The 26791-nt window shown below is 38.1% G+C and overlaps 1 protein-coding gene across 10 annotated transcripts in view; it reads right to left on the reverse strand.

The window, feature by feature from the left end:
- Positions 1–26791, reverse strand: part of TRIM37 (tripartite motif containing 37) — a 151441-nt gene that overhangs the window by 59459 nt on the left and 65191 nt on the right. For all 10 annotated transcript variants that reach the window (XR_006411500.3, XM_057317998.1, XM_026517457.4 and 7 more), the window contains exons 15-18: positions 25886–26104; positions 24484–24620; positions 12736–12821; positions 3600–3794 (exon numbers count right to left, since the gene is read on the reverse strand). Coding sequence is in view for 9 of the 10 variants with exons in the window: in XM_057317998.1 (XP_057173981.1) it covers positions 3600–3794; positions 12736–12821; positions 24484–24620; positions 25886–26104 (637 nt within the window). In the remaining variant the exon portion in view is untranslated. The remainder of the gene's footprint in view (positions 1–3599; positions 3795–12735; positions 12822–24483; positions 24621–25885; positions 26105–26791) is intronic.

A 26791-nucleotide genomic window follows, 5' to 3' on the forward strand; every position in this document is an offset into this window, starting at 1 on the left:
TTTAATCAAACCATTCCTAAACTGCAACAACGGCTCCCCAATGCCCACTATGCATCATTCCTCAGGCTAGCATGCAACACCTTCCACAGAATAACCCCACCTGACTTCCTATTTCTACTTACCATATGTACCATAAAATCTGTCATTCATACCCTGATGCCTCTTAAAATGCCCCTTTTACAGTACAGTGGTTAAGAACATGAGGGGCGCCTGGGTGGCTCAGTCGTTAAGCATCTGCCTTTGGCTCAGGGCGTGATCCCGGCATTCTGGGATCGAGCCCCACATCAGGCTCCTCTGCTGGAAGCCTGCTTCTTCCTCTCCCACTCCCCTGCTTGTGTTCCCTCTCTCGCTGGCTGTCTCTATCTCTGTCAAGTAAATAAAAACTCTTAAAAAGAAAAAAAAAAGAACATGAACTTGCAGTGAGTCTGATATATAATAGGTTCACTCAATATGTATTGAAAAATGAATAAGAGGAAAATAAAGGAATACTATGAACAACTCTACGCCAACAAATTTTTGATAACCTAGATGTAATGGACCAATACCCTGAGAGACAATCTGCCAAAAATCAAAGAAGTAGACAGTATGAAGAGGCCTATATCCACTTTCTATTATCTCCAAGAACAGAAGCAGAGGAAGTACTTCCAAACTCAATCTACAAGGCGTTATTCTAATATCAAAACCAAAGACATTACAAGAAAACTACAGACCGGTATCTCTCATGAACAGAGATACTAAAACCCTCCACAAAATATTAGCAAATTGAATCTAACCATGTATAAAAAGAATTGTATACCACGACTAAGTGGGATTTATCCCAGGTATGCAAGGCTGGTTTGATATTCCAAAATCAATAAATGTAATCCATCACACATCGTATCAATAGATGCAGAAAAAGCATTTCACAAAATCCAATATTCACTCATGAATTAAAAAAAAAAACCAACAACAACTCTTAGTAAACTAGGAATAGAGGAAAACATCTTCAGCCTGATAGACAACAGCTATGAAAAACCTATAGCTAACATCATACTTAATGGTGAAAACCTTGAATCTTTCCCACCAAGATCAGGAACAAGATATCCCCTTTCACCACGCCTCTTCAACACTGTACCGGAAGTCCTAGCTAAAGCAGTTAAGATAAGAAAAAGAAAATGAAAGGTATACAGACTGAGAAGGAAAGAATAAACAAAGAACCAAAATAAACACTGAAACCCAAGCAAGCATTTAAATAAAAAGAAGGCTGAATCTTTCTGCAACATTAGTTTTTAATATCTTCTTGCAGACAGTTGGTTTCCTTGACTCCATTTTCTTGGTTTCTCTCCTTTTCAAAGGCTCTTTGATCTGGTTCATCTTCCACAAACTCAGTAAAAACAGACCTTCACCAAAATCATGTCCCTGGCCCTTTTCTCATTAAAATTTTTTTTTTAAGATTTTATTTTTATTTATTTGACAGAGAGAGAGAGACAGCCAGCGAGAGAGGGAACACAAGCAGGGGGAGTGGGAGAGGAAGAAGCAGGCTCCCAGCAGAGGAGCCTGATGTGGGGCTCGATCCCAGAATGCTGGGATCATGACCTGAGCCGAAGGCAGACGCTTAACGACTGAACCACCCAGGCGCCCCACATTAAAATTTTCTTAAAACTCTCTCTTCTACAATCTTACTCCCTTAGTTTTAATTACCCAGTACCACCTCTAGGCAAATAATTGCCTATATTCCAGTTCTTAATTTTTAGCTATTTACTAAGCATCTCTACTTTGATATCCCACTGGCATGTCAAACTCAAGATGTTTAAAGCTTGCTCTTCCTATTATTCCGCCCTTCTTTTACAGAGAAAACTAATTTTTGGATAACTGAGATATTCTGTTTATGGTTTGCATTCATTTTTCCAATGACACTGAATACTTTTCAAAAACATGATTCTACCTACCTATTAAATATGCATGGCTAAACTAGAATTTTTCAAACATAACTGTATTGTTGGATATTTTCAAACAACTCTGTTTTCTCTTTGGGATATACTCCTAGAAGTGAAGTTACAGGATTAAAGGATAAGGTATTTTAAACCTAGTACAAAAATTTCCTTCAGGGTTGCCTCAGTGGCTAGTTGGTTAAGCGTCCGACTCTTGATTTCGGCTCAGGTCATGATCTCAGGGTTGTGAACTGGGCCCCACATCGGGCTCCATGCTGGGCATGGAGTCTACTTGAAATTCTCTCCCTCTGACCCTCTGCTCCACCCGCTACTTGCGTGCACATGCACCTTCTCTTCCTCTCTTAAAAAAAAAATCCTTCATAAAAAGGTTAAACCAATGTACACACCCACCTGCAGAACCACAACTTGTCTGTTTCACTGTGTCTTTGCAAATAACACAGGTTATAATTTAAGCAAAACCTTTATCAAGGTGTTGATTTTTTTTTTTTTAAGTTATTTCTTGGGGCACCTGGTTGGCTCAGTTGGTAGAGCATGTGACCCGATCTCAGGGTTCTGAGTCTGAGCCCTACGTTTAGTATAAAGATTACGTAAAAATAAAATCTTTTTTTTAAAAAGCTATTTCTTTGTTGATCGCAAGAACTATATGTGATTTTTATTTTCCTTGTAATTTCCTACATTTTCCAAATTTTCTACAAAAATACCTAAGAATAATGTAAAATTAGATGCAATGTGATACATTTATAAAAGTACAAGTACAATAGAAAAGGTACTTGGATCACAGATAAAAGGCAACTATTTCATAACATGACTGAAGACAGTCTTTCAAATTAAGGACCCAGACTTTCAGGAAGTACATCTTAGAAAGAAGACGCCTAAATAACCCAGGCTCTGAGATCACCCCCAACTACAGCAGCTCTGTGTGTTTTCTACACTGATGCTCTGCCTCAGACTTTGAAAAATGAGTTTTGCAGCTTTAAAGAAGCATCTAAATCACTGGTCTAAATCACTGCTTTGATTTCTGTAATACTATTGTTTAGGAGGGTAGGAAAATATTGAGTATATATTAGAAAGTTTTCTAACAAAAATGGTGTTTAAAATTTGGCATTTACAGGTAAATCCTTAGCTGTTCAAAATGACCATACCTAAGAGTTTCAAAAAGTCCAGGTTTGACTATACATCTAATGTGTGTGTGTGTACACATCATATTACAGTAACAAAGATATAATTTCTAATAACCTTTGCGAATAAAACACTGATGCTAATTGGTATACATTTTTAGGCTACAGAACATCAAAGCATGAAACCATCTTTTTCTATATTCAATTTAGACACAGTTCCACTTAGGGTATTCATGCAAAACTCTTAAGTCCATTCACAAAGAGGACAACTGTGTTTCATACAAATCAAACTGTCAATCAGACAATCTAAATGCCCAATCAAAAACAAACATTTTAACAGGCATTATGACGTTATTGCACAAAACACCACTGAACAATAATGACCAAAAAAATCTGATTAATGTAAATGTCAATTCTGTGACATACAATGAAAAACCACTTTGCTACAAAAACATCCTGTGTTCCAACACTTAAATGAGACACTTGGATTAAAATCAAGAGTTCTTCTCAAGAATCACAGAAAAAAGTGAAATTATTGTTAATATTTTACCTGTGGGCTGCAAAAGTGAAGCAGGTGGGCGAGGCTGTAAGCCCCACAAATTTTCCATACTGCTCCGGTCCTTGAGGTCCAATAAATGTATTAAAATTAATGGGTCAATGTCTAATAAACTACTGGTAGCAGCAGAGCATAAATGCGCTCTTCTTGACATTCTGCTACTGGCACCCACATAGCCATGGTTACTACCTGCAAAAGAAACAGAGATGTAGAAAATGCATGCTACAAATCTGCACAAATTTAATTATACTTAAAAGAAAAAGTAAATAGGTTAGTGTTGTTTGAATACTTGTCTATGGACCTGTCTCTTAGGAGTTGGTGTGTCACTATGATAAAAGCAGAAAGGAGAAACCAAATTGCCAGAGAGGTGAACACAAGCATAGTGACTAAGCACTGGCCTCATTACTATCCAGAATTCAGGAGGAACCCTCAAACCCCATCCTTAGCCCTAGAAATAAAAAGGTAGTCATACACAATATATGCAATCAGGGGGATGAGGGTGAAGAAAAGGAGAATATGTCCTATTAACCCAGTGGTCTTGAAAGAAAGACAAATCCCCAAGATACCACAAATTCCAAGAAACTAGATACCAAAATAGTAATCTTCTCGAGGAATTTTCAGACTGAAACTTGTTAACGACTGATGAACCGGATAGACACCTGTGAGCAATGTCATATCTGTATCACCTATATTGAACTAAGCTCCTTAAGCTAAAGAAACCATTTGACTTTTCCCTAGTGCCTAGGATAATACCTAGCAAATATTAGGTATGGAAATGGTGGTTAAACTGACCTCCTTCAATGAAACTATTTAAATATATTCTAAAGAAACCTAAAATTCAAAAGTGTTACATGCAACAAAACCTTAAAATAGATAATACAAAAATAACACAAAATAATCAGGTTTTGACTATTCATGAGTGTTTCAAAGAGATCTAAAAGGAAGTAACTTGGGGAAAAAATTCCAATTATTCAGAAGCTTCAAGCCAATTATTTACTTATATGTGTTTCACCTATAGTCATATCCTCACCATTTCTAACTTCTTCCTCTTCCTCTTCTGAGGACATCATCCCACTGCAAATTTCTCTTCCCAGACTCAGTACTCCATGCAACGCCTTTTAAAAAATAGCGGAAAACTCCCCTTTTCCTCAACTGCTACAAAGGTGCTCAGTGCATCCAAGGAAGGCCACACTGGCGTGAGGCTCTCACTTCATTTGGGGACTAGCATCATGCATGGCAGTGCCACTCAGCATTCACCTGCCCCACGGCCTCCATCTCAGGAGCTCACCTGCATCTACTTAGCACTTATCCTGCAATAATGATGAGGTGACAGCCATGGAGGATAAGACCAACGTCCTCATTAAAGTAGCCGGTATAAATGTTGAACCTTTCTGGCCAGGCTTGTTTGCAAAGGTCCTGGCCAATGTCGGTATCAGGAACCCCATTTGAAACACAGGGGCTGGTGGACACCAGGACACCAGAAGGTCCTGGCCCCTCTATGGCTGCTGCCCTAGCTGAGGAAAAGAAAGTAGAAGTAAATAATTGGAATAAAAAACAAAAAACAAAACCAACAAAAAACTATCCGCAACAAGAATAAAATATGGTTGTGGACAGAAGGAAAACAAAGAAAAGTGGAAGTGAAGAAAGAAGAATCTGAGGAGTCTGTCTGATGATGACATGGGCTTTGGTCTGACTGAACCTCTGTAATGTGTTCAAGAGAAAGCTGAACTCTTAAAAAAAAAAAAAAAGGAGAAAACCATCCCCTCTTCACCTTGTACCTGTCTTACCCTTTTTCTTTACTCGGAAGTTTCCAAATCAGGCTGCATTTGAGAGGAATTTTAAACATTACAGATGCTAGCTCTACCACAGATGCCTGAGTAAGATTACTGGAGTGGGACCCAGGATCTTTTTCTAAAAAGCTGCCCAGGTGGTTCTAACTGGGTAATAAGTTATTTAGTAGCCCTGTGCACTGTATCTACTGTCCTGATATCTGGTTCTTCTTTAGAAATAGAAGTTGCCCATTTAACACTAGCACTCTCCTATTTTTCGATGTTCTTCCAGGCCTTACTTTCACCAATGAACAAAAACTCCTTTCCTTTGTGCTTCGTGCCCTTTGGCTACTCCCTCCCTCCCATGTTCCCATCCTTTCTACTCACTATCCACAAGCATCAAAGACTTGAGCATCTATTTCAGTTTCCGTTTCTCGGAGCTGATACTGCCATCATTCTGGGTGTGTTGTGTAGGTCTGTCCGTCTCATACAAAGTATACAGCCTAATAAATGCTCACAAAATAACGGTACCCCCAAGTCCCCCCATTTCCTAAAACTGCTCACCAATCTTCCTCTCCAAAGGTAACCTTCATTCTGCATTAAACACCATAATTTTGCCTGTTTTTGAACTTTATATAAATGAAATGATACAGTGTGTGCTCTAACATCCTGCTTCTTTGTTCGACATTATGTTCGTGAGATTCACCCACACTGCTGCACGGAGCAGTTTACTCATCTGCATCATCGCTGTGTGGCATCCCAGTATCTGAATATATCCCCGTTTCTTTCTTTATTCTATGTGGAAAGAACATGGGTTGCTTCTAGTTTTTAGCTGCTAAAAATAAAGCCACTGAAATTCTAAGTAGATAAACTGCTCTTGAAGGTCACATGAAAACAATATAAAACACCTCATAAAAAAGCAAATTAATCAGTGGCAGGTTCCCTGCCTCCTGAGCCAAGCCCCTGCTAAAATGGTACACTGATCTACCTCAGTTCTTCATCTCATCATAGTGCCTGTATGCAGTAGCATGACGCCCAAGGTCCTACACAGTCTAGTCCTAAACTAGCTTTTTCACAGCTTTTACTTTGTTATAAATTACATTTGTTTTTCTTAAAAAACATACACATACAGACACACAATGACAACACCTATAAAAGAATGATGCTGCTCTAAATACTCTTGTAAAAATCTACTGGCAAGCCTTGGCTCACACAAAGGCATGTGTATGTTCAGCTTTAACACATATTGCCCAACCATTTCCCAAAATAGTGGTATCAATTTTCATTCCTACTGGCAAGGTATGAGAGTTTCCATCGCTCTACATGCTTGCAACATTTAGTATTGCCAGTTTAAAAAATGTTTTTATCTATTAGCTGCTACAGTGGGTGTGCAATGGGATCTTATTGGATTTTTATTTGGCACTTCCCAAAAAAATAAAGAAAAATGAAGAGTCCTAGAGATCTGTGGAATCTCATCAAATGTACCAACATACATATAATGGGAGTCACAGAAGAGCAAAGAGAAAGAATACAGATCAAAGAAAAATTACTGAAAATTTCCAACACCTGATGAAAGATGTTAATCTAACACATCCAAGAAGCTCAGCTCAACAAACTCTATGTAAGATAAATAAACTCAAGAGATCCATACTGGGACACATCATCGATTTGCATTTCTCTGATAAAAGAGGTTGAGTACTTTTTAAAATGTGCACTGGCCATCTGGATAGCCTCTTCTGTGAAGTGTCTATTCCAGTCTTTTGTCCTTTTTCCCCCCCCAGGAGGTAGTCTTACCTTTTTCTTATTGATTTACAGAAGTTCTTTATATACTATGAAAGCGTTTTAGAAATTTTTAATTCGTTTATTCTGTTTAATAAAAGTTATGTTTTTTGAAAATAAAAAAATTAATGCATCTTTCTAAAACAGACTACACACCTGAGATCTTCCAACCAGTTAGATATTATGGGTCAAGAGATCAACACATGATTGTCCCACAGGTCTCTCAAAATCAACACTGATCAAACTGATTATATTATGTTTTGCTCCTGGACTATCTTATGTAAGGGCACAGCCTAACCTAGAAACCTTAAAGAATCATCCCCACATATCCACCAAATCCATTCAGTTAGATTCCCAAGTCCTATAAATTCTACTATTTAACAACTTTCAACAAATTTCATCTCCACTCCTACTATTGCCTTATCTTAGGCCCTCATAATTGTCCCTCCTGAAACATTTCAGTAGTTTTCTGATCGTGTCTTTTAATTCATCTTCCACTATGTAACCAAATCTCACCACGTTTCTTTTAAAGGCCTTTAATGGTTCCACAGAATAAAGCCCCAAATCCTTAGCCTAGCAAATGAGACTTTCTATTATCTGATTTTGCTTCTTGCTTACCAATCTCATATTGGCCTGCCCCCATACAAAGTCTCAATTATTTGAAGTTTCCAAAAAGAATAATGCTGCATCTTTCCCCTGGAATGTCTTTGCTCTCTTATCTCATTATTTCCCTGCTCCTCTAATGAACTCTTAGGTCTTCTTTCAAGAACAAAATCAAACATCACTCCCTTTCTAAAGCCTTTTTCACCCATTTCTAATAAGCTGTTCTATTTTTGGTGTCACCCTGTATTGACATTTATAATCACGAAGTTCTGTAATGACTAGTGCTACATTCTCATTTTGGAGATGATGCTCACTCATCTCGTAATCCCAGTGAACAACACAATGCCTGATAACTAGTGGGCATTCATTAAACATTACTGGAACAAGTAACCTTAAAAATCCTTAACCTGAGGGATACCTAGGTGGCACAGTCAGTTAAGTGTCTGCCTTCAGCTCAGGTCATAATCTCATGGTCCTGGAATCAAGTCCACACTGGGCTCCCTGCTCAACGGGGAGCCTGCTTCTCCCTCTGCCTGCCACTCCCCCTACTTGTGCTCTCAGTCTCTGACAAATAAATAAATAAATAAATAAATAAAATCTTAAAAAAAAAAAAAAACCTTAACCTGAAATAAGTAACAAATATTCTAATAACCTACACACTGTCAATTTACAAGTATGCTATATTGCTAGAATTTTTTAGTTCTCAAGTATTAGAATGTTTCATTAATCACACATGTGAGGCAAATATAAAGTTGATGTGGCTCAGTTGGTTAAGCGTCTGCCTTCGGTTTAGGTCATGATCCCAGGGTCCTGGGATAGAGCCCTGCATCATGCTCCCTGCTCAGCACACAGCCTGCTTCTCCCTCTCCCTGCCACTCCCCCTGCTGTGCTCTCTCTCTCTCTCTCAAATAAAGAAATAAAATCTTAAGAAAATAGAACGATACTTTTTATTTAGAATACTTTTTCAGAACATAATTTTAAGCATTAGTTTTTCTTGTAACTAAATGAAAATAACTGAATAAGCAATTCCTGAGGGAAGAGGCACCTGAATCATTAAAAGTTATTTCAAGCTATAGCCTTATTTAATACAACCTATACAACGATATTAAGTAAATATTATTTTACCTCATACCTAGCTTCTGTTTAAGAAAGATCTACTTAATGGACAACTTAACGTCTTAACTGACATAATTTTTTAGATGATAGTATGGTTCTTAAATATGAATCACAACCGGCTTGAAATGGACCTTCCATTATTAACATATAACAATTCATTCCACACTCAGCCCCACCTCACCCTTAATTCTGCTTTAGTTTTCTTTATATATTAAAACTTTTCATTTTACAATAGTTTTAGGTTTCTAGAAAAGGTGCAAAGAAAAATCAGAGCATTCCTGTAAATCCCATGATCCACTTTACCCACTGTCAATAGCTTTCATCACTATGGTACCTTTATCACAACTAATGAACTAATATTGGTATGTTATCATCAACTAATAAATTCTGTACTTTATTCAGATTTCATTAATATTTCCCAAATGTACTTCTTGTGTCCCTGGGTCCCATTCAGACTATCAAATTACATCATTTCTCCTTAGGTTCCTCTGATCTGGGGCAGTTCCTCAGAATTTTGCTTTTGATGACCATGACAGTTCTGAAAAGTATTGGTCAGATATTTTGTAAAATGTCCCTCAACTGGGGTTCATGTGGTGTTTTTCTCATGGTTACATTGTGTTTATGGGTTTGGGGAGGACAACACCACAGATGTAAAGTACCATTCTCAACAGACCATATCGAGGGTACATGCTATCAACATGACAACATGGATGATGTTAAATCTGATAACCTGGCTAAAATAATGTTTAACAGGTTTCTCTGGTATAAAGTTACTTTTTTCCTTTCTAGACTGTATTATAATGGAAGCCAGTCACTAAGCATAGCCCACATTTAAGGGTAGGGAGCTATGTTCCACCTCCTGAGGAGGCGGTATCTAAAGAAATCTACAGTTCTTTTTATGCGTACTGTCTTACATATCTTAGCTATCTGTTCATACATTAATTCACCTTTAGATTATAAAGTACTTAAGAGTAAGTATTTTCATTGTATTTTCCAGAAATCCTGATACAGGCATTCAACAAATGTCTACAAAAATTTAAAATTCCTAAAAGCACGTAATAAAAATTAAAGGGGTATGATTCACTAGTGTATCCTCAGCACCCATAATTTAGTGTCTGGATTATAACAGATCCTCAAAAACTATTTATTGAATTAATAAATTACAATTTCAGAATTACAGAACATAAGCATCATGAGAACACAGATGCCTTTTTATTCAATACTATAGCTCCAGATAGCAAGACAGTACACAGTGCCAGGTAAGTATCCAGTAAAAATATCTGGTGGATGAATGAATAAAGTAAAAAATATAACTTTCTGTTTACCCATTATCCGGTATGTGTAAAAATGTTTCATATAAGAATTTCCCTATGATACAGTTTAAGAGAGGAAATGACAGATTTAACTAAGAAAAACCACGCTGCAAGGCTGAAAAATATTCACTAACCTTGACTCAGAACACCCATCTTCCATTTTATACCAATACAGCTTCTGAATTTTTCTATGCTATTTAAATTTTGAAAACTACACTCAACACTTAGTAAAATAAAGTATATTCATTCAGTATTTATCTGAAAAATATTAAATGATCCCTTATTATACTGTGTTAAATGCCAGGGGTACAAATATTAAGATGCATATTATTTCTTGGCACAGTGCTTCATGGCGCTCAGCGATAAAAGGGAAAATAGGTAGCTAAATAAGCATGTTTTAATTTATATTCTAATAGGTTAACTTGAGAGAGCAGGAAAAGATATGCAGGGCACACAGTTGAGGAGGGCTTCCAGGAATAAAATACAACTAAAGTGAAGAAGAAATAGGAGTTGACTATGCCTAGCATGAGAAGATAGAAGGAACATGTTAGGAAGCACGTTTGAGGAGAAGCACATTTCTTTCCTCTGGGCTAAAAAATGACACAGGGGAGTGTGAGAGAGGTAAGTCTGAAGAAGTGTGTAGGAGCCACCATATGAAAGGCCTTCTGTACCATTAGCAAGTTTGGACTTTATCCTTAAATAAATGGAACCCAATAAAGAGTTTTAAATTAGAGAAGTGACATGATCGGATACAAATATGAAGGAAAAAAACAATTCATTCTGAACTCTTAGCTGTGGGAGACAGAATGGAAGGGAACAATAATGGATGCAAAGAACCCAGATGGGAGGCTGTTTTGAAAGACAGTGGCCTAGGAATGGCAAAGGAATGTGAAGTAACAAATGAATTCATGCACTGCTTAGGAGGCAGAATCAACATATTTGGGTAATGTATTAAAGGCAGAGTTTGAGCAAGAGGAAAAGATGAAAAATGTTTAACACTATCAATCACTAAGATGATGAGCTACTACTGACAGGCAGGATGGCATAAAAAGATGATGATTTCTGTTTGCGAGATGCTGAGTCTGATAACATCAAAACCCCAGACTGCTACATGGATCTGGAAGTCATGAGAAAAATAAAGGCTAGAGAGAGAACTTGAAGAATAATCAGTATATAGATAGAACTGAAATATAGGCATAAATGAGATCACCTAGAATAAAGTGAGGAGTAGGAAGAGTACAAAGTATGAGTGGAAGTGGAAATGCTTGAAGACTAATGTTTAAGCAGTCTTCAGTGATCCAAACATGCTATACAATATGCCGGTGTTTGTACCAAGTGCAACATCAATAAAGTAGAAGCAGTACCAAGACAGCTTATAATTCTTCTAGCCAAGATTTGCATGCTTAATTAAACAGGTCCATGGGGCACCTGGGTGGCTTTGGCTCGGGTCATGATCCCAGGGTCCTGGGATTGAGCCCTGCACTGGGCTCCCCACTTGGCGAGGAGCCTGCTTCTCCCTCTCCCTCTCCCTGCTGCTCCCCCTACTTGTGCTTGCTCGCTGTCAAATAAATAAATAAAATCTAAGAAACAAAAACAAACAAACAAAAATAAACAGGTCTAAGAACACAAAAGAAACATGCAGTACTTGAGTCACTTCATCCCAAGAGAAGCAGGAGCAGTGCGGTCTGGCAAAAAAAATGTCGTCCAAGAAAAAGATGATGTGAAGTTCTAGTCTGGCTCTACCACAAACTATGTAAGTAATCGAAGCAATTAAAGTTTATTCTGTGCATCGTAAGATGAGCTCTCAAAAGGTCCTCTGTGGGGCGCCTGGGTGGCTCAATCGGTTAAGCAGCTGACTCTTGATTTCAGCTCAGGTCATGATCTCAGGATCATTGGGACTGGGCCCCACATCAAGCTCCGTGCTCATAGGGAAGTCTGCTTGGGATTCTCTCCCTCTCCCTCTGCCCCTTCCCCCTGCACGCATGTGCACACACACTCTCTCAAATAATAAATGTTTAAAAAAAAAAAAGTCTTTTGTAAGTCACATTCCATGAATCTACTCAGATTATTTTATAGTCAAATTAGATATACAAACAGACTTATGTATCATAAAAGGATAGTATATGATTGTAGAGAAGACCATGAGCTTTGGATTCAGACAAATACAAAACTCTAATCCCTCTCTTTCATTTACGAAATTGTGAATGACAGAAAGTTGCTTAATTTCTCCACCAATCTGTATAGTTATAAAAAGCAGATAATATTAAAATCTATCTCACAGAATATTGTAAGTTAATGAGATAAGGTACACATGAAGTGCTTTTGCACAATGCCTGGTACATAAGAATACCTACCAAATGTTAGCTATTATTACCATTTCAAATACACTCTAAGATACAAACACACACACACACACACACACTATATATATATATATAGCACTACCAATACCACGGGCCATGTAGAGCAGTGGCTGCCATATATTAAAATATGATACAGTCAGAGAAGAGGAAAGAGAAGATGCAAGCTGGTGCATCTTGGCCTCTGTACCTGGTGGTCCTGCAGCAGCTGCATCTTCCATAAGTTCTCCCTCTTCTAATTCCATGTTGTTGTATTCCACATCATTTTCTCCAGACCTAACAATATAAAAAATTCATCATTTCTATAGAGTAGGGACAATAAACATTACTGGTCACACCTCAATTAATTTTATAACAATAGTGCAGAGCTTTCTCCTATGAAATAAATAGATTTCTCAATACAAAAATGAGGAAAAAAAACTTTTGTTATTGCATGTATGGATACTGTTCATGTTCAAACTACCTTTTAAAAATACTAAGACAGGTTGGCAACATTTAATTTTTAAAATGGAAGATCTGAGAAACACTGTAAGCAAAAGAAATTATATCTTCTGTATTCTGTAACTTAATGGTAAGAAATTAGGCTTAAAACACTACATTTTAATGGGGCGCCTGGGTGGCTCAGTCGTTAAGCATCTGCCTTCGGCTCAGGGCGTGATCCTGGTGTTGTGGGATCAAGCCCCACATCAGGCTCCTCTGCTGGGAGCCTGCTTCTTCCTCTCCCACTCCCCCTGCTTGTGTTCCCTCTCTCGCTGGCTGTCTCTATCTCTGTCGAATAAATAAATAAAATCTTTAAAAACAAAAAACAAAACAAAAAAAACACATTTTAAGGTTAAAAAAAGATGATCAAATTATTATATATGATTAAATACTGTTTTCTTGGGGCACCTGGGTGGCTCAGTCAGTGAAACATCTGCCTTTGGCTCAGGTCATGATCTCAGGGTCCTGGGATGGAGCCCCACATCAGGCTCCCTGCTCACCAGGGAGTCTGCTTCTCCTTCTCCCTCTGGCCCTCCCCACTGCTCGTGCTCCCTCTCTATCTCAAATAAATATATAAAATCTTAAAAGAAAATATTTTCTTAAAATGATAGTTCAGAAAGAGGGTGTTGCCTCCTACCAAAGTCTTCGAAGTCTCTTCTATCAAAAAACACTATTACCTTTTATTTGTAATTTAAAAATTTTTATTTATTTATCTATTTAAAATAAGTTCTATGCCTAGTGTGGAGCTCATACCTACGACCCTGAGATCAAGAGTCACGTGCTCCACCAACTGAGCCAGCCAAGCGCCTATTACCCTACTGTAATGACAAAGTACTATAATATGGAACAGCACTAATCAGTGCTAGTTTGGGGTATTTGAAGAAGTCACGAGATCAATTCCCAGCTTAAGGAACTCTGTAGACCCGCTCCATTGACACCGGTAAAAATTAATTTTAAAACAGTCATCTAGAGTCTCTGGAAATGGTTCTAAGAGCATACAGCAAATGAAAAAACTCATCCAAAAAATGTGTTAAAATCTGGTAAAAACAGTGAGTCCGAGGTACTTAAACAAGGACAACCTGTTCCCTCTTCCCCTCCCAATTCAGTGATACAGAAATTCCACTCTTTAGGTCAGGTAAATGCGGTCACATAGGGGGATACCTTTCTTCCATCCAGACCCAAGGCTTCACCTTGGGTGTTAACATACTGAGAATACTGGGGCCTGAATCAGTATGCCCCAATTCACTCATGAATGGAGGTCCTAGGCATGAGAAGACTAGCTGAGAAGATCTGAGGGTATAGTCTCTAACTCCCCCACCCTCACTGGTTCAACTACTAAAATGGGAGAAATTAGCAAACTCTGTCCCCACTCTAGCTTCAGAGCTCTGACTCAGAGATTTTTCCTGGAGGAGGAAGCAGGCTGAAAAACAGCCACACAGAAATATACAGCATAAAAAAATACTCTCAAATGGAATCAGAAAAAGATAAAAAAGAATTACAAATCATGGCAGCGTGGGACTTACCTCAGGAATGCCTAGTTGGTTTAAAATCCAAAAATCCAAAAATCCAAAAAAGTTAACGTAGTAGATCATGCTAATAGAATAAAGAAAAACTACACAATCATCTGAATAGATACAGAAAGATAATTTGACAAAATCCAATTTGCTTTCACAATAAAAGCATTCAACAAACCAGGAATAGAAGGGAACTTCCTCAACCATATGAAAAGCGTCTACAGAAAACCCACAGCTAACATCATACTTAATGGTGTAGTTTCCCTCTAAGATCAGGAACAAGACAAGGATGTCCACTCCCACAGGTTCTCTTCAACATTCTACTGGACACCCTAGCCAGTGAACTTAGACAAGAAATAAAAAGCATCTAGTAAGGGGGTGCCTAGGTGGCTCAGTTGGTTAAGTGTCCAACTCTTGATTTCCATTCAGGTCATGAGCTCACAGTTGTGGGACTGAGCCCCACATGGGGTTCCACACTCAGCGCTGAGTCTCCTTGAGATTCTCTCTCTCCCTCTCCCCTCACTTACATGCATGCATGTACTCTCTAAATAAATAAATCTTTAAAAAAGTATCCAGTAAGTAAAACTAAGTCTGTTTACAGAAGCCATATTGTATACAGAAAAACTTTAAAAATTGACTAAAAAATGAATTGGCAAGGTTGCAGAATACAAAAATCAACTGAATTTCCATATACTTGCAAAGAACAATCCAAAAGGGAATTTCTAAAAAATAATTAATTAAAAATTCCACTTACAATAGTATAAAAATAATACAATACTTAGGAATGATTTAACAAAAGAGGTGTTAAACATATACTCCAAAAACTACAAAACACTGCTGAAATATTAAAAACTTCTGCTTGGCAAAAGACTCCTTAAGAAGAAAAGACAAGAGCGCAGGTAAAAGGAAGATGGTGGAGGAGTTGGAGGACCGTAGGTTTGCCTGTCCCATGAATACAACTAGATAACTATCAAATCATCCTCAATACCCTAGAGATCAACCTGAAGACTGGCAGAACAAGTCCACAGCTAAAGGTAGAGAAGGGGTTACACAGAAGAGGTAGGAGGTACAGAGATGCAGTTTGGGAGAGAAATGGATCATGGTCCCTGTGATGGGAAGGGAGTGGCAGTTGTGCAAAAGGGTGAGAAACAGATTAACACACAGGAGAGCCCACGAGGGGAAGACATCCCCATAGGAATTGACTTAGGAAGTGAGAAGGGCCCAATTTTGTGAGTTCTTGCAACCAGTGGGCTTAAAGCCTAAAGTTCTAACGGTCAGCAGGCTGGGAAGGGGATAGAACGCAGAGGGCACTGGGGCATTGGGGCTGATCTTGGGAGAGAAGGCAGGCAAACAGCCCATGGACATACGGAGTAGAAACAGCAATCTGAAGAGTGTCTGGTGCACACAGTGGGGAAGTTATTTGCTCATCTCAGCACCTATGCCAGACAGGTAGCATTCATTGAGTAACCCCTCCAAAAACAAAGAAACTGGCTGGCACCATTTCCTTCTCCAGCCCCTCAGCATAAATAGAAAGCCACCTGCAGGAACTAGTACAGCACCAACACTCGCCACCTAGCTTGCTTACACCAAGCCCCCTACCCTAGTGCTCTGGAAGAACCGCACTTCCCAGTCATGCTTCCATCAGTCCCAGTGTGGTGAGCATCATCTCCCAGAAGACCAAACCAAAGCCCTGCCCACACCATGCCTCCTGAATATACAGTCTTGCCAGGCCTCAGTTCCAGTGGTGGTGGCAACAGGTCTCATTTCACAAGCACACCAGAGCGCACCTAGTTAAAACATGCCACATTCAGGTCAGGGACCAAACACTACCCACAACAGAAAAAGAAAGCATCTGCAGACAACTGGCCTAAAGAAAAGCACCCATGACACAACAGCAGAGTGCATGCAGTACACAATGGAGACACTCATGAAAGCAGCAGGCCCTGGGGAACAGGGGACACCACAGTGCAGGGCTCTACAGGACCTCTTCTTCATAAGGCCATTACCCTCAAGAACAGGCGACACAGCTGGCTTTCCTAACACAAAGAAACAGGCAGAGACATAGACAAAATGAGAAGACAGTGGAATTTGTCCTAAATGAAAGAACATGACACAGCGATAGACCTAAGCAAAACAGATGTAACATGCTTGCTGGAGAATTCAAAGCAATGATCATAAGAGTATATTAACTGGACTTGAGAAAAGAATAGAGGACATCAGTTAGACCATTAGCACAGAGATAAGGAATAACACAGCAGAGATAAAGGGCTCAGTAAATGAAATGAGAAACATTCCTGATGGAATCTGATGGAATGAAGAATAGGCTGGAAGAAGCAGAAGAATAAATTAATGACCTAGAAGACGGAGTAACATAAGTAATCAAACTTAACAAAAGAGAAAAAATAATTATACAAAACAAGAACAGACTTAGGGAACTCAGTGACTCCATCAAACATAGTTACATTCGTATTACAGGAGTCCAGAAGAACATAGAGAAAAGGGAGCAGAGAATTTATTTGAAGAGATTATAGCTAAAAACTCCCCTAATTGGAAGAATGAAACAGATTTCCAGAACCGTGGGCACAGAGAACTCCCACCAAAATCAACAAAAACATATCCACACCAAGACATATTATAATTAAAATGGCAAAACAGGGACACCTGGGTGGCTCAGCCGGTTAAACGTCTGCCTTTGGCTCAGGTCATGATCCCAGGGTCCTGGGATCAAGTTCCACAACAACGTCCTTGCTCAGCGGGGGAGCCTGCTTCTCCCCTGCCTGCTACTCCCCCTATTCGTGCTTTCTCTCTCTCTGACAAAGAAATAAATAAATTTTTAAAAAACTAAATAAAAATGGCAAAATACAGTAATAAAGAAAAAATATTAAAAGCAACAAGTCAAGAGGTGTCTGGGTGGCTCAGTGGGTTGAGCACACAACTCTTGATTTCCGCTCAGGTCATGATCTCAGGGTGCTGGCATCCAGCCCCATGTCGGGCTCCGAGCTCAGCATGGAGTCTGCTGGAGATTCTTTCTCTTCCTCTCCCTCTCCTCCTACTCACACACTCACTTACTGTCTAATAAATAAATATATCTTAAAAAAAAAAAAAAAAAGGCAGCAAGTCAAAAGAAGATAGTTACATACAAAGGAAACCCCATAAGACTGTCAACAGATTTTTAAGCAGAAACTTTTCAAGCCAGAAAGGAGTGGCAAGATATATTCAAAGGGCTGAATGGGAAAATTCTGCAGCCAAGGATACTATATCCAAAATCAGAATATAAGGAGAGAGAAAAGAGTTTCCCAGACAAACAAAAACTAAAGGAATTCATAACCAGTAGCCCTGCAAGAAATATTGAAGGCAACTCTTTGAGTAAAAGGGAAAGACTGAAAGTGACAGTATGAAGTTAGAAAACACAAAAGCAGTAAAAATGAGTATTTCTGTAAAAAATCAGTCAAGGACCTCACAAAATAAAAGGACGTAAAATATGACACCATACATCTAAAATATGGGGAGGAGTAAAGAATGCATTCAAACTTAAATGACTATGAACTCAATATACACTGCTATATCCAGAAGATGTTATATACAAACCTAATGGTAACTACAAATCAAAAACTGTTAATAAATATGCAAAGAAAAGAAAGAAATCCAAACATATCACTAAAGAAAACCAGAAAACCATGATACAAAGACAAAATCAGAAAAAATCTTGAGAAACAACCACAAAACAAGTAATAAAATGGTAATAAATATGTATCTTTCAATAACTACTTTGAATGTAAATGGACTAAATGCTCCAAACAAAAGACCTAGAGTGACAGAATGGATTAAAAAAAAAGAAAGACCCATCTATATGCTGCCTACAAGGGACTCATTTTAGACCTAAAGACACCTGCATATTTAAAGTGCAGGGATGGAGGGGCACCCGGGTGATGCAGTTGGTTAGGCATCCAACTCTTGTTTTCGACTCAGGTCATGATCTCAGGGTTGTGAGATCAAGCCTCACGTCAGGCTCTGTGCTCAGCACACAGTCCCCTTAAGACTCTCTCTCTCCAGGGGTGCCTGGGTGGCTCAGGTGGTTAAGCGTCTGCCTTTGGTTCAGGTCATGATCTTGGGGTCCTGGGAGAGAGCCCCACGTTGGGCTCCCTACTCAGCAGGGATTCTGCTTCTCCCTCTCCCTCTGCCCCTCTCCCCTGCTCATGGTCTCTCTCTCTCAAATCAATAAATAAAATCTTAAAAAAAAAGAAAACCAAAACCCTCTCTCTCCATCTCCCTCTGTCCCTTCCCCCTGCACTCTCTCTCTCAAATAAATAAATAAATCTTTAAAGTGAAGGGATGGAGAAACGTTCATCATGTAAATGGATGTCAAAAGAAAACCAGAGTAGCAATACTTGTAGCAGACAAAATGAACTTTAAAACAAGGACTTTAGGGGTGCCTGGGTGGCTCAGTTGGTTAAGCATCTGACTCCTCATTTTGGCTCAGGTCATGATCTCGGGTCAAGAGACAAAGCCCCGGATTGAGACATTGAGCCCTGTGTCAGACTCAGAATTGGGCATAGAGCCTGCTTAAGAGTCTTTCTCCCTCTGCTCCTCTCTCTCTCTCTCTCAATAAAAAACAAAACAAAACTGTAATAAGAGACAAAGAATGACATTATATAATAAAGGCGACAAGCCAACAAGCAGATACAACAACTATAAATATTTATGCATCCAACGTAAGAGCAACTAAATACATGAAACAGTTAATAACAGAAATAAAGGAACTAATGGATAATAATACCATAACAGCAGAGGACTTTAACATTCAAATTACATCACTGGACAAATCAGCTGAACAAAGGAAACAAGGAAACAATGGCCTTGAATGACACACTGAACAAGAGGGATTTAAAAGATATATTTGGAACACTCCATCCTGAAACAGCAGAATACATATTCTTTTTTTTTTTTTTTAAAGATTTTATTTATTTATTTGACAGAGATAGCCAGAGAGAGAGAAGGAACACAAGCAGGGGGAGTGGGAGAGAAAGAAGCAGGCTCATAGCAGAAGAGCCTGATGTGGGGCTTGATCCCATAACGCCAGGATCACGCCCTGAGCTGAAGGCAGACGCCCAACCGCTGTGCCACCCAGGCGCCCCAGAATACATATTCTTGTCAAGCGCACACGGAACATTCACCAGAGCAGATCACATACTAGACCACAAAACAAGCCTCAACAAATTCCAAAAGATCAAAGTCATAGCAAGCATCTTTTCTGACAAGAACGCTATGAAACTTGAAGTCAACCAAAAGAAAAAATCTGGAAAGAGCACAAATACATGAAGTTATATAACATGCTACTAAACAATGAACAGAACAACCAGGTAACAAAAGAAGAAATTAAAAAGTTCATGGAAACAGGGGCGCCTGGGTGGCTCAGTCGTTAAGTGTCTGCCTTCGGCTCAGGGCATAATCCCAGGGTCCTGGGATTGAGCCCCGCATTGGGCTCCCTGCTCCCCTGGGAGCCTGCTTCTTCCTCTCCTACTCCCCCTGCTTGTGTTCCCTCTCTCGCTGTGTCTCTCTTTGTCAAATAAAATCTTAAAAAAAAAAAGTTCATGGAAACAAATGAAAATGAAAACACAACAGTTCAAAACCTCAGGGACACAGCAAAAGCAGTTCTAGGAAGAAGCTTATAGCAATACAGACCTACTTCAAGAAGCAAGGAAAATCTCAAACAACCTAACTACACCTAAAGGAGCTAGAAAAAGAAGAACAAACAAAACCTAAAAACAGCAGAAGGAAGGAAATAATAAAGATTAGAAATAAATCATATAGAAACCAGAAAACAATAGATCAGATCAATGAATAGAGCAGCTGATTCTTTAAAAAAAAAAAAATCAATAAAATTGATAAACCTCTAATCAGACTTATCAAGAAAACAAGAGAAAAAACCCCAAATAAATAAAATCACAAGGTGCTGGTTCAGTCGGTAGTGCATGCGACTCTTAATCCCAGGGTCATGACTTCAAGCCCCACGTTGGGTGTGGAGCCTACTTAAAATAAATACATACATACACACATACATAAAATCACAACAAGAGAAGAGAAATAACAATAAACACCACATACATAAATAATTATAAGAGAATATTATGAAAAACCATATGCCAACAATTGAGCAACCAAGAAGAAATGGATAAATTCCTAAAAACATATAACCTACCAAAACTGAAACAGAAAGAAACAGAAAATTTGAACAGACTGATTATCAGCAAAGAAACTGAATTGTAATAAAAAAAACTACAAATAAACAAAAGTCCAGGACCAAATGGCCTCACAGGTCAATTATATCAAACATTTTAAAAAGAGTTAATACACCAATCTTCTCAAACTACTCCAAAAATAGAAAAGGAAGGAAAACTTCCAAATTCATTCTATGAAGTCATCATTACCCTGATACCAAAACCAGATAAAGATACCACAAAAAAAGAAAACGACAGGGGGTGCCTGGGTAGCACAGTCAGTTAAGCGTCTGACTCTAATGGTTTCAGCATCTGACTCTTGGTTTCAGTTCAGGTCATGATCTCAGTGGTCCTGAGATGGAGCTCCATGTCTGGCTCTGCACTCAACAGGGAGTCTGCTTGAAGATTCTCGCCTTCTGCCCCTCCCCCACTCAAAAGCATGCACTCTAATTTATAATAAAATAAATAAATCTTAAAAAAAAAAAAAACCCACAGGCCAGTAACTCTAATGAACATAGATGCAAAAATCCTCAACAAAATACTAGCAAACTGAATCCAACGATACATTAAAAAAAATCTTTCACCACAATCAAGTGGGATTTTTTTTTCCTGGGTGCTAAGTGATTCAATATTCTCAAGCCAATCAATGTGATATATCTCATCAATAAGAAAAAGGATTAGAAACACAACCATTTCAATAGACACAGAAAAAACAATGGACAAAGTACGACATCCATTCAGGATAAAAACGCTCAAGAAAGTAGGTGTAGAGGGAACATACCTCAACATAATCAAAGCCATATCTGAAAAACCCACAGCTAACATCATGTTTGATGGGGAAAAACTGGGAGCCCTTCCCCTAAGGTCAAGAACAAAACAAGGATACCCACTCTCACCATTATTATTCAACATAGTACCAGAAGTCCTAGACACAGCAATCAGCAACAAAAATAAATAAAAGGCATCCAAACTGGTAAGTAAGAAATAAAACTGTCAGTATTTGCAAATGACATGACACTATACTCAGAAAATTTTAAAGATTCCACCAAAAAACAATTAGAAGCAATGAATCCAATAAAGTTGAAGGACACAAAATTAATACAGAAAAATCTGCTGCATTTCTATACGCTAATATTGAAGCAGCAGAAAGAGAAATTAAGAAAACAATTCCATTTTTAATTGCACCAAAAATAATAAGATACCTAGGAATAAACCTAACCAAAGAGGAGAAAGACCTGTCCTCTGAAAACTAGAAAACACTGATGAAGGAAACTGAAGATGACACAAAGTAATGGAAAGACGTAGTACCATGCTCATGGATTGGAAGAACAAATACTGCTAAAATGTCTATACTACTCAAAGCAATCAAAATACCAACATCATTTTTCACAGAACTAGAACAAAAAATCCTAAAATTTGTAAGGAACCACAAAAGACCCCAAATAGCCAAAGCAATCTTGAAAAAGAAAGCAAAGCTGGAGGCCTCACAATTCTAGACTTCAAGTTATACTATAAAACGGTAGCAATCAAAACAGTATGGTACTGGCATAAAAACAGACACACAGATCAATGGAATAGAAACCCACAACTATAAGGTCAGTTAATCTTTGACAAAGCAGGAAAGAATATCCAGTGGAAAAAAGTCTCTTCAACAAAAACTGGATAGCAAAAAAAGAATGAAACTGGACCACTTCATTATACCATACACAAAAAATAAATTCAAAATGGATTAAAGACCTAAATGTGAGATCTAAAACCATAAAAATCTTGGAAGAGAAGACAGATAGTGACTTCTTTGACATTAGCCAAAGCAACTTTTTTCTAGATAGGTCTCCTGAGGCAAGGGAAACAAAAGCAAAGATAAACTACTGGGACTACATCAAAAAAAAAAGCTTTTGGAAGGAAACAACAAAGGAAACAATTAACAAAACTAAAAGGTAACTGATGGAATGAGAGAAGATATTTGCAAATGACATACTGGGTAAAGGACTAGTATCCAGAATCCATAAAGAATTCATCAAAATCAACATCCAAAAAATAATCTAATTTAAAAATGGGCAGAAGACATGAACACATATTTCTCTGAAGACATACACATGGCCAAGACACACATGAAAAGATGCTCAACATCACTCATCAGGGAAATAAAAATCAAAAGCACAATGAGATGCTGCTTCACACCTGTCAGACTGGTTAAAATAAAAAACTCAAGAAACAACAGATGGTGAGGACGTAAGGAAAGGGAAATCCTCATGCACTGTTGGTGGGAATGCATGCGGGTGCGGCCACTGTGGAAAACAGTATGGAGGTTCCTCAAAAAGTTAAAGGTAGAACTACCCTATGATCCAGCAATTGCACTATTGGGTTATTTACCCAAAGAATACAATAACATTAATTCAAAGGGATACATACACCCGTATATTTATAACAGCATTATTTACAACAGCCAAGATGTAGAAGCAGCCCAAGTGTCCACGGATGGATGAAAAAAGAAAATATGGTGTATATGTATATACACACACATATACATACACAATGGAATATTATTTAGCCATAAAAAAGAAATGTTGAAATTTCAAACAACATGGATGGAGGTAGAGAGAATAATGCTAAGTCACTCAGAAAGACAAATATCGTATGATTTCACTCATATGTTGAATTTAAGAGAGAAAACAAACGAGGAAAGGGGAAAAAATGAAAGAGAGACACAAACCAAGAAATAGACGCTTAACTATAGAGAACAAACTGATGTTTACCAGAGAGGAGGGTGGTGGGCAAAGGGAGATATTTACAGTCTCAAAATATGTCCCCACAGGATATTTGTTAATTACAAAGTGAAAAATCAGTAATTTTAGAGTAGAGAAATCTGGCAGACATCACCTTAACCAAGCAATCTAAATTAATCAATTGTAATGGGACAGATAAAAGACATGTGCCCTCCTGCCACTCCCTCATAGGATGCTCCGAAAAGGCTCTATCATCACTTCTTTCTTTAGTACTCCTGCCTAAAGTGCATAACTTCAATTTCATTGTGCGGAAACACTCAGAGGACTCCCAAATTGAGGGACTTGCTACAAAATAACCGCTCTTTCTCAGAAGTGTCAAAGTCATTAACAAAAAATTAAAAAAAAAAAGATGTGATTAAAGAAGATTAAAGAAGATTAAGAATAAAGAAATTTAACTAAAAGCAACATATGATACTGGATTGGATCCTAAACCAGACAAAGGAAACCAATGGCAAATTTTTAAATGGTCATAGATTATAGTATTACATCAACATTAATCCTGATTTTGATAACTATACTGTAGTTACATAAGAAATACAGTTGTTTTTAGGAAGTACACAATGAAAAGTATATTCACCTAATCTCGAAAGTCACAAAAAAAAAAAAAGAGAAAAGAGGAACACAATAAAATATTAACACTCAGGTAATTAATCTGGGCAAAGGGAATATGGGAACTGTTATTTAATATTTTTGTGACTTTTCTTAAATATGAAATAATTGCAAAATTAAAAGTAAAATGAAAAACTAAATCTCATTTTGGAACCCAGAAATGAGAGGGAAGAACCTGATTGTCTTTCCTTCAAGTTCCTTCTTTATATAAGACACTTTATAGTAAGTAAAAATGCTGAATATCCCCACCTTTAGGCCTAAATTAGTTAACATGCTTCTAGTAATTACCACTTAGATGCTTTATAGTGGGTAGTTAATGTGAGATACTCACATAGTTTCTTCATCAATGTCATTTTCCTCTGTGTTACTTGTTGCTGTGGAACTGGCAGAGGAACTGCTGCCATCAAGGTGATTCACTTCATCTTCCCCAACAAGATCCAGATCCAGATCTCCATCTGAAAGTTCATGCTAGATCAAGGCAAAGAAACAAGACTTCTATCTCAAATGTTTTTACTCAGTTGATCATCTGATCCAGCTGATGGACCAAGCACCAAAAAAGAATGTAATCATCCGAATTTTCAGCTCCTGTGCAGAGGCAGCTGGGCCCTTTAGAGAAAATCATACAACTACATCTGGTTCCACTAATGACTTATTGCTACCATTTTCAGCTAGGCCTTCAGTGTCTCTGGAAATGCTTCATATATTCCATGTCAGCTGCCAGTAAGGCTCTTCACAAGGTAACATTTCAAACCATCACTCCTTTAGTCCTACCTAACCTCTAATACCCTCAAGGACATCATAAAACTATCACCCATATGCACAGAAAAACACACTGGTTATTAATGTAAATATCCCCCAAATTTTAGCTGCCCTACCTGCAAACCCCACCATGCCTTTAATTCATCCTATCAAAGGTTAACTGCTTCACCTGAGTGCTCCACTCCAATCACTCTTATCTCCTTAAATGGTTTGTCTTATCAGTACCTTAACCTTACCTCTCTGCACTGGCTCCCTCATTTTAACCCATACTTGATGTCTCCCATCTTAAAAATAACAATTACAAAAAAACAAAACAAAAGAACACAAAAAATACCCCATCTCTGCATCACTGTCTTTAAACAATAATAACCACTTCTTGAATTCTCATTCTGGTGGTGGTTTAGCTGGGATAAAACCTGGCTGTCTCCCAAATTCTACATCATTCTACCCACATGTGCAAAAATAAAGTACTAGTTTCTGTGAATGGAAATAGAATGCATTTTAATTCCACAATTTATATAGTTTCCAGAATGTGCATCAGTTTATTTTGCAGAATGTACAGTTTTCTACAATAAATTTTAGAACCTTGCAACACTTAGATTCAACAACTTATTAATATTTATAGAAGAGCATACGCTAGTAATGAAAATAAATGGACAAGACTTTCAGTACATTGATACATATAGTATACATATGTAGAGTACTCTATATATTCTATATTGGAAACCATAATCTTATTCCCTTATAAAACACAAAAGGAACCTAAAACAAATCTAATTTGTTATATAATAAGAGTGGGGGGAGGGACATGGGAATGGGGGAAGGGACAGAGAGAGAGGAAAAAGAATCTCAAACAGACTCCCCTCTGAGCATAGAACCCAACATGGGGCTCTATCTCATGCCCTGAGACCATGACCTGAGCTGAAATCAAGAGTCGGATGCTTAACCAACTGAGCCACCCAAGTGCCCCTTACATGATAATCTTCATTCTGAATCTTCTCTTCCTCTTCTTCATCCTCTTTGACCTCTCTTATAGAAGCTGTAGTAGGACCATCCTGGAGAAGCATATCAGTGCATGACACAGACTTCTTAGCACGTGCCTCAGGAGTGTCATCATTTTGCGGGCTAAGATGATTATCTGGTGGTGACAAATCTCTTGATTTCTGAGTTCGAGACAACTCAATAGTAAGTCTCTTTTAAAATAATAATAGCACAAATAAACATGAGTCAAAAGCAGTGCTTCACTGGTACAGTAAAAAACATTTTAAGTAAAAAAAATACATCCAGATGTCCTAAAACTATTTTTCAAACCATCTTTCTCACTTCCTCCTGGTTTTGCTTAGAAAAATCTATGGCAAAAAAAACCCTGCCTCCTTTATTCTCATTCTTCTTCTCACATCCAGCCTGAGCTACACATACAATTAGCAAACTATACAGTGAATAGCAGTTTTAAATAACATACTTAACATGAAAATCTCTCCAAGTATGTGTTCATTCATACTTTCCTCCCTCATCTATTAACCATTCTCAGCCCTTCCATCCTTCCACTCCATCTCTATTTCCACTGGCAGAAAGAAACATTCCTTATATAATTTAGTTTACCACTATAAGATAAAAATTCCTTAACTGATCCTCCCCAGGCAGGGCTCAATTCAACAATAGTGAAAATTCAAGACGGGGTAATTTTCAATTAGTCTACAGCTTAGAATCCTTTAAATTCAAGATAGCATGGAAAAGAGAAATACTCAAATCACCGAGAGAAACACGAAAAGTTTACCTCAAATGAGAGCAGCACTGTCCAATACAGCTTTTTACAATGATAAAAATGTTCTATGTCTGCAGTGCCCAATACAAGCACTTGAAATGTGGCTAGTGCAACT

Source organism: Ursus arctos, unplaced genomic scaffold, assembly GCF_023065955.2.
Source record: "Ursus arctos isolate Adak ecotype North America unplaced genomic scaffold, UrsArc2.0 scaffold_24, whole genome shotgun sequence".
In the NCBI taxonomy this organism is placed as follows: Eukaryota; Metazoa; Chordata; class Mammalia; order Carnivora; family Ursidae; genus Ursus; species Ursus arctos.